The sequence below is a fragment of the Mesoplodon densirostris genome, chromosome 4 (assembly GCF_025265405.1).
Source record: "Mesoplodon densirostris isolate mMesDen1 chromosome 4, mMesDen1 primary haplotype, whole genome shotgun sequence".
Classification (NCBI taxonomy): Eukaryota; Metazoa; Chordata; class Mammalia; order Artiodactyla; family Ziphiidae; genus Mesoplodon; species Mesoplodon densirostris.
Window position 1 is genome coordinate 2,926,497 of NC_082664.1, and position 14,827 is coordinate 2,941,323.

Here is a 14,827-nt window from a genome sequence, read left to right on the forward strand (position 1 = left end):
CGCCTAAGTCTTTCTTCTGGATTAGAATATTTATACTCCTTTCTCGTAGTTTATTGATGAGTATGCTGTTAAGAATCCTGAATCCTCAGGAAGAATGACAACACGTCCCAGACACCATAGTTTCATAAACGCACACACACAGGCGTATATACACGTGGAACCTGCGGTTCTGGTTCTGGCTCTGCTGCTCCCTTTACTTCCTTGAACGTCTCAAGATCAGTGATTCTGTGAATGATCAATATTTCTTCTTTACAGTTACATACCGATTTAAAAATTCTACGCATACATATCTGTGGCGGGGAAGCAATGAGATGCTGCCAAATAACTGAAAGGCAAAGCAGAGGCTAAAGATTTAGCACCCCCAAGTGGCCAACTGTATTATTTCTCATTCTGACCCAAAACCTAAACTTACCTTAAGAAAAGTCAAATTCTGGTTTGCCCAGAACTGTTGGTTCCATTCCTGTGTTTCTTGTCTTAATTCTCTTAACTTTTGTTCCAATGGCGATTCATTTTCAGGGATGTAGAAGTGAACAGGTCGAAGGTTTGAATATTTATCTGGGGGTCCTATCCAATCATGGCAAGATTTTCTTGGAGGGCAGAATCTTGAGACCTTTAACAAAACGCATGGGGTTACTGTACAACTTAACGAATCTCTAGTATTATAAAGTGAACAGCTCAGATTTATTAAAGACCCTTGTTAGCTTCCTCTTTTTAAGACTATGTGCCAGGGAATATCCAAATTAAAAGAACTATAATAAATAGCATTCACATTAATACTACATCAAACATGTTCAACAATGGTGCTGGACTAATTCAACATCCTAAGGCGAAAAAAGAATGTCAACCTGTGCTTTGCATCATACACAAAAATTAACGCAAAATGGATCAAAGACGGAAAATGTAAAATCTAAAACTATGAAACTTCTAAAACACAGTAAAAATTCTACAAGCTTGGATTAGGCAAAGATTTCTTACGTACAACACCAAAAGCACAATCCACAAAATAAGAAATAGATGAACTGGACTTCACCAAAGTTAAAATCTTCTGTTCTCCTAAAGACACTATTAAGAAAATGAAAAGACAAGCCACAGACTGGGAGAAAATACATGCAAATCTGTAAAAGGACTTGTTTCTAGAATATATAGAGACTTTTCAAAACTCCATAATAAGAAAACACACAACCCAATTTAAAAATGGGCAAAATATTTAAATAAAAGTTTCCGAAGAAGATATATAGATGACAAATAAAAGCACATAAAAAATGCTCAACATCATTAGTCATTAGAGAAATGCAAATCAAAACCACAATGAGATATCACTACACACCTATTAATATGGCTAAAAAAAAATCTGCCAAAACAAGTGCTGTCAAGGACGTAAAACAATCAAATTCTTAAATATTGCTCATGGCAATGCAAAATGGTACGACCACTTGGGAAAAAAGTCAGCAGTCCATTATAAAGTTAAACACACACCTAACATACAACCCAGCAACCCCTTCCCAGGTTATTTATCCAAGATGCATGAGTACACATGTTCGCACGAAAACCTGGATATGACTGTTTAAAGTGGCTTTATGTATAACTGCCAAAATCTGGAATTAGCTGAAATACCCTTCCACTGATGAACAGAAAAACACAGCATGGCACATACATGTGATGGACACTACTCGACAACAGAGGAGACTACAGGTAACACAGATGAATCTCAAAGGCACTATGCTGATTGAAGAGGCCACACCAAAGAGGGTGCACACTGGATGATTCTACTCCCAAGACATCCTGGAAAAGACAGGTGCTGGGGTAGAGGAAGGGGGTGGCTACAAAGGAATTTTCTGGGGTGGTGAAACTGATCGATATCTTGAATTGTGGCGTACATGTCTGCCAGGAGTGAATTTTACTATATGTGAACTGGACTTCAATAAACCTGATATTAAAATAAAGAGATCAGCTGAGTAATCAAAAGACTAACTATCCATTTGTCTGTTAAAAGATCAATGTAACCACAATCCATGGGGGGAAATAACATTCAGTTTGGAAATCCCTTATACCCTATTTTTAAAAAAGAAAGCTCTACCTATAATGGAAAATGTATAACTAAATCACTTTGCTGTACACCCGAAGGTAACACAACACTGTAAATTAACTGTCCTCCGATTTTAAAAAAGCAGACGCTCTACTGAGCACGACTTCTACCTCCGGAACATCGGAGTGCCTCCCGCCAGTCCTCCCTCCAGAAATAACCAGAAGACTACTCAGCAGCAGAGAGGAGTGAGCCACGGACAGGTGGAACACGGACAGATCTCAAAACATACAGAGCGAAAGAGCCAGGCACCAAAGAGGACGTCCTATGTGATTCCACTTATGTGACATTCTAGAAAAAGTAATCAGATCAGTGGTAGCCCAGAGTGAGGGTTGGAGGGGATTGGAGTGATGTTCTAGATCTTACTGGGGTGGAGATTGCACAGATTTACACATTTGTCACAACTCATCAAACTCAAAATGGGTGCACTCATTTTACTGTATATAAATTACACCTCGGGCTTCCCTGGTGGTGCAGTGGTTGGGAGTCCGCCTGCCGATGCAGGGGACACGGTTTCATGCCCCAGTCCGGGAAGATCCCACATGCCGCAGAGCGGCTGGGCCCGTGGGCCATGGTTGCCGAGCCTGCGCGTCCGGAGCCTGTGCTCCACAACGGGAGAGGCCACAACAGTGAGAGGCCCACATATCGTAAAAATAAACAAACAAACTAACTAATTAATTAATTAATTACACCTCAATAAAGTCAATTAAAAGAGTGGTAAGGGCTTCCCTGGTGGCGCAGTGGTTGAGAGTCTGCCTGCCGATGCAGGGGACACGGGTTCGTGCCCCGGTCCGGGAAGATCCCACATGCCGCGGAGCAGCTGGGCCCGTGAGCCATGGCCGCTGAGCCTGCGCGTCCGGAGGCTGTGCTCCCGCAACGGGAGAGGCCACAACAGTGAGAGGCCCGCATACCGCAAAAAAAAAAAAAAAAAAAAAGAGTGGTAAAGCTTACAAAGATAAAAAATTACTATATTGAACACAATTAACAGTTCTTTTGCATTTAGAAGGCCCTTCATTTAGGATATTTCAGTACTTCACTATCACCATTATAAGCTGCAACTTCCAAGGAACTAAAAATAGAGATGCAGGGTTTGCAAGGTTTAAGATAAAGCAGCTCTTTTTCTATCAGTAAGCAGCTTACTGACAATTTCATTTGAAAAACGTAGCTTTAATAGCTAATAATTTCACAAATTAGTGCAGAAAACCAGGTGCAGCTGTGCAATGGCTCACGTGGCAAGAGCACCAGGGGAGCAAAGGAGACGCAAGGCAGAAGCTCAGCCTGGTGGACAGTCCTCAGCGCTCCTCTCCCTGGTGCGGGTCTGACCATCTTCCGGTCCCTGGACTCAAGCCTGGACAATTAGAGTAAAGAACCAAGCATAGACGGAGAAAGGAAACCAAGTCACTCTTCAGGAAACACAGTCAGTTAGTTTTCACTTTGACGGCTGCCACTAAGCACCACCAACCTACACCAAGCGTCCCAAGAACGTGCCATTAACTGAAGGAGACTGTGCTAAATGCAGCACTACCCGGCGGCCCTCTCCTTGTCTGGGATGCTATGACCTTCCTAAATCTTCTAAATTCCCAGGCAGTCTAAAAATAGGAAGAATTTAAAACATGACAAGGATAGCGGCGGGTTTGGTCGGGAAGTGGGTTACAAAGCTTGGTGTGGCCACCTCGTGTGGATAGTTCAGACCACAGAGAACACTTGAGCAGGTTACATCAGCTCTGCCATCACCGCCCAGAGTTCAGCAGGTCAAGTTATATTACAAAATATGCAGGGACATCCACTCATGCAAAAAGCTTCTCCTTACATCTGAGAACACAGTTTCTGAGTTATAACACATTACAGCTCTGCCTTTAGGACAACATTGGCATGTATAATATTTTATTAAAAATCTGTGGCATGTTCAGCTCAGCATTAGAATGCTTACTATTTTGGGACTTCCCTGGTGGTCCAGTGGTTAAGACTCCACGCTCCCAATGCAGGGGGCTCGGGTTTGATCCCAGGTTCAATCCCTGGAACTAAGATCCCACATACCTCAACTAAGCGCCACAACCAGAGGAGCCCGAGGGCCACAACGAGCCCGAGCGCAGCCAAAATAAATAATTAAATAAATACATTTTTTTAAAAAAGGAATGCTTACTATTTAGAAAATTATTTTGAGTCTAGAATAAGTGAATGAGCCGGAAATGTTGAAAAGTACGTATGATTCCCTCAGACTCTCAAAACGTTTCTAGAAAAGTATCTTCTAAACAAAATTTCAAAATTTTAAGGACCCTTGACAGATTAGGTAAAAGAATACAGCATTTGACTGGGGAAAAAAAAGATTGATAGAGGACTTCCCTGGTGGCGCAGTGGTTAAGAATCCATCTGCCAATGCAGGGGACACAGGTTCCCCCCTGGTCTGGGAAGATCCCACATGCCGCGGAGCAACTAAGCCTGCCTGCCATAACTACTGAGCCTGTGCTCTAGAGCCCGTGAGCCACAACTACTGAGCCAGCATGCCGCAAGAGTAGCCCCCGCTCACCGCAACTAGAGAAAAGCCTGCGTGCAGCAACAAAGACCCAACGCGGCCAAAAAAAAAAAAGATTGATAGAAAATGTCCAATCACTAAAAAGAACCTATGTAGTAATGAGTTAAAGATTTGGTGACAAGGAGAATATGCCCTAAAATTCACCCAAATTTACACATCAGTAATGGAGCTTAAGCAGCTGGAGGAGGTCCCAGGGGAATGCAAGGAAGGGTCCTTCAGGCCTGTTCTGGGGGGACATGACCACTCTGAGGGCGTGGAGAGGAAGAGCCATTCCCTGAGGCTGTGGCGGTATGGGGGCTGCAGGGACAGAGGAACGGGAGAAGGCCTGGGGACAGCGTGGAGGAACCAGGGGATGGAGCCGCCCCCTGGGCAGTGGTGTGCCCATAAATGTTTAACATGGCTGGGGGACGTACGTGGTTATAACTTCACTGATATAAGGATGTGCAGCACACACTTTACAAATAATAATAAAACATATGATACCTTTCTTCATACATTTTACATAGCCGATTGATTCTCACAAACTGCTTTCATTAATTTTTAACAACTTTAGTGATATAAAACTCACATACCACGGGGACTTCCCTGGTGGCGCAGTGGCTAAGACTCCGCGCTCCCAATGCAGGGGACTTGGGTTCGATCCCTGGTCAGGGAACTAGATCCCACATGCCGCAACTAAGACCCTACGCAGCCAAATAAATAAATACTTTTTTAAAAAACAGTATTACTATAAAATTAACCCTTTGAATGTATACAATTCAGTGTTTTTAGCATGTTCACAGAGCTGGGCAACTATTATTACTAATTCCGGAACATTTTCATCACCCCCGAAAGAAACCCCGTGCCCAAGAGCAGCCACTCCCCACTCTTCCCCTCCCCCAGTCCCTGGCAACCACTACTCAATTGATTTGCCTGTTCTCTATATTTCATATAAATGGAATCATACAACGTGCTCTTTTGTGACTGGCTTCTTTCACCGAACATGTTTTCCAGGTTCATCCAAGTTGTAGTATGTGTTGCCAATACTTCACTTCTTTTTATGGCTGAGTGATAGTCCATAGTGTGGATATAAACACATTTTGCTTATCCATTTATCAGCTGAGAACATTCGGGTTGTTTCCACTTTTTGGCTATTATAAATAATGCTGCTATGAACATCTGTGTACAGATTTTTGTGCGGACATATGTTTTCAATTCTCTTGGATGTATATATAGGAGTAGAATTGCTGGGTCATATGGTGACTCTGTTTAACACTTTGAGGAACTGCCACACTGTTTTCCAAAGTGGCTGCATCATTTTACATTCCTCACCAACACCTGCTATTGTCCATTTTTTTTTTTTTTTTTTGCATTACGCGGGCCTCTCTCTGTTGTGGCCTCTCCCGTTGCGGAGCACAGGCTCTGGACACGCAGGCTCAGCAGCCATGGCTCACGGGTCCAGCCGCTTCGCGGCATGTGGGATCTTCCCGGATCAGGGCACAAACCCGTGTCCCCTGCATTGGGAGGCGGACTCTCTACCACTGCGCCACGAGGGAAGCCCTATTGTCCATTTTTTAAAATGACAGCCATCCTAGCGGGTACGAAGTGGCATCTCATTGCAGTTCCTTCACTGATTTTTGCTAAATTCGGTATTAATAGCCAAACCCTGGTTGCAGGTGACTAATTAGTAAGCGTATAATCCTTAAGACACAAAGGTGATTTGATATTAAGAAGTAGGGTGGGGGCTTCCCTGGTGGCGAAGGGGTTGAGAATCCACCTGCCAATGCAGGGGACATGGATTCGAGCCCTGGTCAGGGAAGATCCCACATGCCGCGAAGCAACTAAGCCTGTCTGCCACAACTACTGAGCCTGTGCTCTAGAGCCCACGAGCCACAACTACTGAGCCGGCATGCCGCAACTACTGAAGCCCGCGCGCCTAGAGCCCGTGATCCTCAACAAGAGAAGCCACCACAATGAGAAGCCCGCGCACCACAACAAAGAGTAGCCCCCGCTTGCCGCAACTAGAGAAAGCCCGCGTGCAGCAATGAAGACCCAACGCAGCCAAAAATAAATAAATTAATTAAAAGAAAAAAAAGAAGTAGGGTGAACAAGACCTACTGACCTCACCTATTTGTCAAGGACACAAATGATTTTTTTGTAATTTATTTATTTATTTATTTATTTATTTTTGGCTGCGTTGGGTCTCTGTTGCTGCACACTGGCTTTCTCTAGTTGTGGCGAGCGGGGGCTACTCTTTGTTGCGGTGCGCGGGCTTCTCATTGCGGTGGCTTCTCTTGTTGCGGAGCACGGGCTCTAGGCAGGCGGGCTCTAGAGCGCAGGCTCGCTAGTTGTGGTACACAGGCTTAGTTGCTCCGCGACATGTGGGATCTTGCTGGACCAGGGCTCGAACCCGTGTCCCCTGCATTGGCAGGTGGACTCTTAACCACTGCGCCACCAGGGAAGTCCACAAATGATTTCTTTGATGAAATGGATAACAGCTTTCAAATACTGGAAGAATATTTTCTCAATTTGGTTTATTCACAATATGATGTCAACCGACAAGATACACTACTTTTTTTTTTTTTTTTTTAGTATTTATTTATTTATTTGGCTGTGCCGGGTCTTAGTTGTGGCACACGGGATCTAGTTCCCTGACCAGGGATCGAACCCAGGCCCCTGCATTGGGAGCATGGAGTCTTAACCAGTTGACCACCAGAAAGTCCCAAGATATACTTCTTAATTTAATCCACATTACAGTTGACCCTCAAACAACTTAGGGGTCAGGGGTGCCAACCCTCCATACAGTCAAAAATCTGCACACAACTTTACAGTCGGCCCTCCATACCAGAGATGCCACATCTGCAGACTGAACCAACCTGAGAGTGTAGAGTACTACAGAAAAAAATCTGAGCATAAGTGGATCCGCGAAGTTCAAACACTCATTGTTCAAGGGTCAAGTGTACTAACATTTTATCCTTCACTTTCCTAAGTCTGGACAATCAACAAAACAGTAAGTCAAGCCCTGATTTGGAGAATTTGCCCATTTCCATAGTGCACTGACTTCCACCACGGACAACTTCAAGCTAGCAACGTGATGTTACTGAACAAGGAGCTGGGAAGAGATGTGCAGAAATACCATATATGTTATTTCTGCCATCCAGGTATGGTAGAGATAGACGCAAATAACCTCAGGAGCAGAGACAGTTATAATCCAACTTTTAGTAAGGGAGGCAAACTCTCCCTCTCCTCTCTGAGAGTCTCTAAACGGGCCTGAGAGTCAAACTAACATAAAACAGATTAACAAAAGAAAACCATATAGATTTTTTTATGTACACATGGGAGCACCCATAGGAAAATGAAGACCCCAAAAAGCAGATAGGCCCAACTGCCTATATACCAGGCTGAACAAAAAGTAGCCACTGTGAGGGCTTCCCTGGTGGCGCAGTGGTTGAGAGTCCGCCTGACGATGCAGGGGACACGGGTTCGTGCCCTGGTCCGGGAAGATCCCACATGCGGAGCGGCTGGGCCCGTGAGCCATGGCCGCTGAGCCTGCGCATCCGGAGCCTGTGCTCCGCAACGGGAGAGGCCACAACAGTGAGAGGCCTGCGTACCGCAAAAAAAAAAAAAAAAAAAAGTAGCCACTGTGGAAGAGGGACTAAAATCCATGGGGGGACTAAAGGAAGGTAGGAGCTATTTTACAAGATCCGTCTGCACAGACCTCTCTCACTCTCTGGTGATAAGAACACGTTTCGCTCCTGCTTTAGGAAGGTCGCCTTTCACGCGGGAGGTTTGTCTCCTGCCTAAAGGAAGAAAAGGGGGAGGACACAGTGCCCCTCTTGCACCTGCTGTCTTTCAAGAGCTTTTAGCTCAAAATAATCTTTATGCCAAAGTGGGCTATTTCGGGGTGGCTTATTCTGTTACCCTTTAGTACTATTTATTTATTTTTATTTTAAAAAATATGTATTTGGCTGTGCTGGCTCTTAGTTGCAGCATGAGAGATCTAGTTCCCTGACCAGGGATCGAACCCGGGCCCCCTGCATTGGGAGCGCATTGCCTTAGCCACTGGACCACCAGGGAAGTCCCTTCAGTACTCTTTAGAGAGCTAAAATTTACACCATTAGTTTAAATGCCTAAAAATGTTTTTAATTCTCCTAAAGATATTTATGAGGATATAAAAGAAACTTAATAGAACGTCCAAAATTATCAACATAATAAAAAAAGTTTGTTTCCTGTAGTTAATGTCATCTATAAACAAGCAAATATAAGTGTGTGTGTATTAAGAAACTAGTAAGGAAAATAAATTTTTAAAATATTTTCTAAAATTCTGTGTGCAGTTTTTGCCCTAAGAATTCTGTCTAATTAGCCTCATTTCTGAGCAATGAATATTAGCAGGCTCTGCTGCTTCCAATATTTTGTTTTACTTTTTCTTTTATTATCTTCAGACTTCTGGAGAATGAAGCTGTTAGAACTAAAACCTTCTCGGGCTTCATGCTAGCTTATTTCATAACTGAGGCAAACATTTTTATTAAGATGAATTTTTCTCACAGCTGCAGAAGATGCAAGAGCCCACAGCTGACGGAAGTTAAAGGGAGTCAAGTACTATCTTCTGAGAAGCCTTCTTCCCTGTGGCCCAGGGAATAAGCTTACAGATTTCCAGGCCCAAGCAGCACTTCACGCTGGCACCCTCCCACCAGGCCCCTGAAGGGTTCCAACAGCTGCAGCTGCAGCGGCTCCGACTACCTCCTGTACCAGCTGCCCAGGGCCTCGGGCCTCGGCGGCAGGCTGGAGGCTCCCCTTCAGTTCTGCAGTCAGCTAGTGCGTGCAGCTCCAACTGCCTCCAGAGGCCCGCCCCACGCCCACCGATTCTCCAGACTGCAGCCAGAGCGATCGCTCCAAATCATTCAACCTAACCGTGCTACGTCTTCCCTTAAAAACCGTCAGTGACTACGCATTACCCTCAGGATAACGTCTAAAATCCTCACTGTGGTCTAGCAGGCCAGGCCTGCCCCATCTCGGCTTCCCCGTCCACCCACCGGAACTTCCTTTAATAACAGGACAGCTGATTTCTGACCATCCTCGGGAACTCTGCTTATGTTCTCCCTGAATCCCTCTCTCATCTCGTCCCCTTCACTGGCTTCAGGCCCCATGGCGCATAGGGCATCCTGAGCCCCCGGCGACGTGAGGAAACACGTTTCCCCCACTAGACTGCAAGCCCATGGGGGCAGAAACTGCATCTCTCTGGTTGTAACAAGCACTAGTTGGAGGAATGTTCTTCCCAGTTGTTAAAAATCTTTCCTAGGCTTCCCTGGTGGCACAGTGGTTGGGAGTCCGCCTGCCGATGCAGGGGACACGGGTTCGTGCCCCGGTCCGGGAAGATCCCACATGCCGCGGAGCGGCTGGGCCCGTGAGCCATGGCCGCTGAGCCTGCGTGTCCGGAGCCTGTGCTCCACAACGGGAGAGGCCACAACAGTGAGAGGCCCGCGTACCACACACACAAAAAATCTTTCCTGTTCACTTTCTCTATGCTTATGCAGAGAAATCCCTTCATCTTCAAAAAAGCTTGATTTACATGAACGATTTGGTGGAGAAACATCTAGCAAAGTTTTTTTTTTTAAATATTTATTTATTTATTTTATTTATTTTGGGCTGTGTCGGATCTTAGCTGCAGTATGTATCTTACGTTGCGGCACACGGGCTCCAGAATGCATGGGCTCAGTAACTGTGGCAGGAGGGCTTAGTTGCCCCGTGGCATGCGGGATCTTAGTTCCCCAACCACAGACAGAACCCGCACCCCCTGAATTGGCAGGTGGATTCTCAACCAGTGGACCACCAGGGAAGTCCCTAGCAAAGTTTAACTCGATATGGCAATCACTGATAACTAGCACCAGAATGCTGAGAAGTTCTGACGGAGCCAGAAGCCATCACCGCCAAGCGTGTTCCTTATGTAACTGCTAGTTCTTGACGAGTTTCTAGGTTTTCCAGGAAACTCTCAAAGGCTGTATAATCAGAGAAGCAGAAGCACACTGAGTGGCTGCGTGTTCTGGAGTACGACTTACACGTGGTGGAAGAACAGGGAGGCACTGCTGCAGGTGGACACGTCAGAGCTGCAGGGGAAGTGGAAAGGCACGCTGACCGGCTGCTGGAGAGGGACAGCAGGAGACGGGGAGAAGCCTAGACGTAGCTGCCACCTCTGCGTGGCCAGTTCACACTCCACACCGGACTACTACACCCTACTGACTAGTTCAGCATGGCTATTTCATTTCTTCTTGCAGATTCAAACATCTTTATCTTTGACCATTTTTACTTTTGTCTAGTTCTTCTAAAGAGTGTCTCTCTTGGGCTTCCCTGGTGGCGCAGTGGTTGAGAGTCTGCCTGCCGGTGCAGGGGACACAGGTTCGTGCCCTGGTCCGGGAAGATCCCACATGCCGCGGAGCGGCTGGGCCCGTGAGCCATGGCCGCTGAGCCTGCGCGTCCGGAGCCTGTGCTCCACAACGGGAGAGGCCACAACAGTGAGAGGCCCTCGTACCGCAAAAAAAAAAAGAAAAAAAAAAAGAGTGTCTCTCTTGCTGTCACTGGAAAGCAAAGTTGAGCCGTAAGAGGCACAGCCAGAGTGGAAAGTTCTAAATGAAGGGCCAGCAAGTCCCCAAGAAGGGACTGAACTCATCCTTCGTGTGTGAAAGTGATAGGGCCCCACTAGCAGAAAGGCATCCTGATCTGCTACCTAAGACCTGAAACTATGCTCCTCATCAGCAGGGGTGAAATATACTAACTTGATACTAGACTGACTTAAAAATCCTTTTTAGAAAGTAAAGGCAGGGGCTTCCCTGGTGGCGCAGTGGTGGAGGGTCCGCCTGCCAATGCAAGGGACACGGGTCCGTGCCCCGGTCCGGGAGGGTCCCACATGCCGCGGAGTGGCTGGGCCCGTGAGCCATGGCCGCTGAGCCTGCGCGTCCGGAGCCTGTGCTCCGCAACGGGAGAGGCCACAGCAGTGAGAGGCCTGCATACTGCCAAAAAAAAGAAAGGCAGGACCGTAACACATAGATCTTTAATGTTTTATCCATCATTCTAAGAATAATATATGGTTACCACATTTTCCTTTTCTTTTAAAAAAGCTTTTAAGAAAAAAACCCTACTTTTCTGCAAATATTTCTGGACTTTTCCCACACAGCCTTTGCATCTGTGGTATTCAGATATTCTTAGAAACTGAAGGTGATTCATACAAAGGGATCCAGTGAGTGGAGACAGAAACGGAGCCAGCCTGGGTCCCCTGCTGTGAACTTCTGTTGCAAGATGGGGTTCCTTCCCCTCCTCCAAGCTGGGGAGGCTGCACAACACCCCTTGGAGACGTCAGCTCTGCCAGCAGCAAGGAGACAAAGGGGCAGGTTCCACCCTAACTGCACCTGTTTACCTGCTTTACTATCTCCCAGAACTGTACCCCATCTATTCTTACAGGTTCCCTACCAAGAAATGCTAAAGAAGCCACCCCAGCTGCCCATGCGTAACAAGGCAAGCTCAAAGAGGAGCTGGGGTATTCAGTTACTTTCCCATACGCATCTTTTAGTTATTGCTTATAAACTACTTTACAGTTTATATGTGAACTCTGTGAACCAACTCCTTCAATCATCCTCAGTTTTCCACTGTAATTTGAGAGACTGTATCTTCAATTATGGCAGAAGTAGTCCTTCTACTCTCCCCATAAACATATATTCTGTCTTTGTTCACCCAAGACCTGCTATTTAAAAGGGAGAGGAAGGGGCCTGGGGGAGGAAAAGAAAGAATCCCTTTGAGGTTTGAATAATTACCATAATTTATGGCTCTTACAGCAAAAGCATACAGCGCACAGCTTCCTGAGGCCTGGAGTGGCAGGGACATGCGTGCACGGGAAGGCGTGCCGGACCTAACAGCTCCGCGGAGGACCACACATGCTCTTACTGGTCACACTGAGTTTTCATTACTCGGGGGTGGGGTGGGGATGAACCTTCCAGTTTTTTCTGTGTAACTGTAAACTGCCAGGCTGGGCAGCCCCACACCAGGCCTCTCCTTGTTCAGCTCTGCAGGCCCAGCCTGGCTCTCCATCCCTTCTGCCTTGCAGCAGGCTCCAGAGCTCTGCCAGCACACTCCCACCCTGGGGCCTGTCCTTCTAGAAGCCGGGATTTGGAGTGGGAGACCTTCTTCTCCAGTGCCTTCCTTCCCAGAAGTGCCTGTACACAACACAAAGCTCCTCTCTGAGTTAAAGTTTCACTGCCAGCCACTGGGGAAACCAATGGGTAACAATGAAAGGAACAGATGTTGGCCAGATTCAGTGTTCTCGGCGTGTTTCCTGGTCTAGAGTCCTAACCCTCCTGGGATGGGAACTGAAAGCCTTTCCCTTCTGGAGGGTTGGAGCCCCCAGCCTGTCATTCTAGACGGATGCTAGACAAATCAGCACACTAAATTCAGCAGTACACAAAAGGGCCATTACATCAGGACCAAGCTGGGTTTATACGGGGAGTGCAGTGCAAAAAAAAAAAAAAAAACCCATAACAATTAAGAAAATGATAATAGGAACATACATATCGATAATTACCTTAAACGTGAATGGATTAAATGCTCCAACCAAAACACACAGGCTTGCTGAATGGATACAAAAACAAGACCCATATATATGCTGTCTACAAGAGACCCACTTCACACCTAGGGACACATACAGACTGAAAGTGAGGGGATGGAAAAAGATATTCCATGCAAATGGAAATCAAAAGAAAGCTGGAGTAGCTATACTCATATCAGATAAAATAGACTTTAAACTAAAGAATGTTACAAGAGACAAGGAAGGACACTACATAATGATCACGGGATCAATCCAAGAAGAAGATATAACAATTATAAATATATATGCAGCCAACATAGGAGCACCTCAATGCATAAGGCAACTGTTAACAGCTACGAAAGAGGAAATTGACAGTAACACAATAATAGTGGGGGACTTTAACACCTCACGTACACCAATGGACAGATCATCCAGACAGAAAATTAATAAGAAACACAAGCTTTAAATGACACAATAGACCAGAAAGATTTAACTGATATTTATAGGACATTCCATCCAAAAACAGCAGATTACACTTTCTTCTCAAGTGCACACAGAACATTCTCCAGGATAGATCACATCTTGGGTCACAAATCAAGCCTCAGTAAATTTAAGAAAATTGAAATCATATCAAGCACCTTTTCCGACCACAACACTATGAGATTAGAAATCAATTACAGGGAAAAAAACGTCAAAAACACAAACACATGGAGGCTAAACAATACATTACTAAATAACCAAGAGATCATTGAAGAGATCAAAGAGAAAATAAAAAATTACCTACAGACAAATTACAACGAAAACACGACAAAACCTATGGGAGGGCTTCCCTGGTGGCGCAGTGGTTGAGAATCTGCCTGCCAATGCTAGGGGACACGGGTTCGAGCCCTGGTCTGGGAAGATCCCGCATGCCGCGGGGCACCTGGGCCCGTGAGCCACAATTACTGAGCCTGCGCGTCTGGAGCCTGTGCTCCGCAGCAACAGAGGCCGCGATAGTGAGAGGCCTGCGCACCGCGATGAAAAGTGATCCCCGCTTGCCACAACTAGAGAAAGCCCATGCACAGAAACGAAGACCCAACACAGCCATAAATAAATAAATAAATACATTTGGGAAAAAAAGTTAACCTATGGGAAGGGCTTGCCTGGTGGTGCAGTGGTTGAGAGTCCGCCTGCTGACGCAGGGGACACGGGTTCGTGCCCTGGTCCAGGAAGATCCCACATGCTGCGAAGCAGCTCAGCCCATGAGCCATGGCCGCTGAGCCTGCGCCTCCAGAGCCTGCGCCTCCAGAGCCTGTGCCTCCAGAGCCTGTGCTCCGCAACGGGAGAGGCCACAACAATGAGAGGCCCGCATACCGCAAAAAAAAAAAAAAAAAAAAAGCTTTCTAAAACCTATGGGATGCAGCAAAAGCAGTTTTAACAGGGAAGTTTATAACAATACAAGCCTATGTCAAAAAACAAGAAAAATCTCAAATAAACAATCTAATCTTACACCTAAAGGAACCAGAGAAAGTAGAACAAACAAAACCCAAAGTTAGTAAAAGGAAAGAAATCACAGATCAGAGCAGAAATAAATGAAATAGAAACAAAGAACACAATAGCAAAGATCAATAGAACTAAAAGCTGGTTCTTTGAGAAGATAAAAAAAATTGATAAATCTTTAGCC

General features: G+C 45.8%; 1 protein-coding gene across 2 annotated transcripts in view; it reads right to left on the minus strand.

Annotated features, from left to right (window-relative positions):
• Positions 1 to 14,827, minus strand: part of LOC132487804 (cytochrome c oxidase assembly factor 8) — a 34,854-nt gene that overhangs the window by 11,239 nt on the left and 8,788 nt on the right. For both annotated transcript variants that reach the window (XM_060095577.1, XM_060095579.1), the window contains exon 2: positions 413 to 610. In XM_060095577.1, the coding sequence (XP_059951560.1) occupies positions 413 to 610 (198 nt within the window). The remainder of the gene's footprint in view (positions 1 to 412; positions 611 to 14,827) is intronic.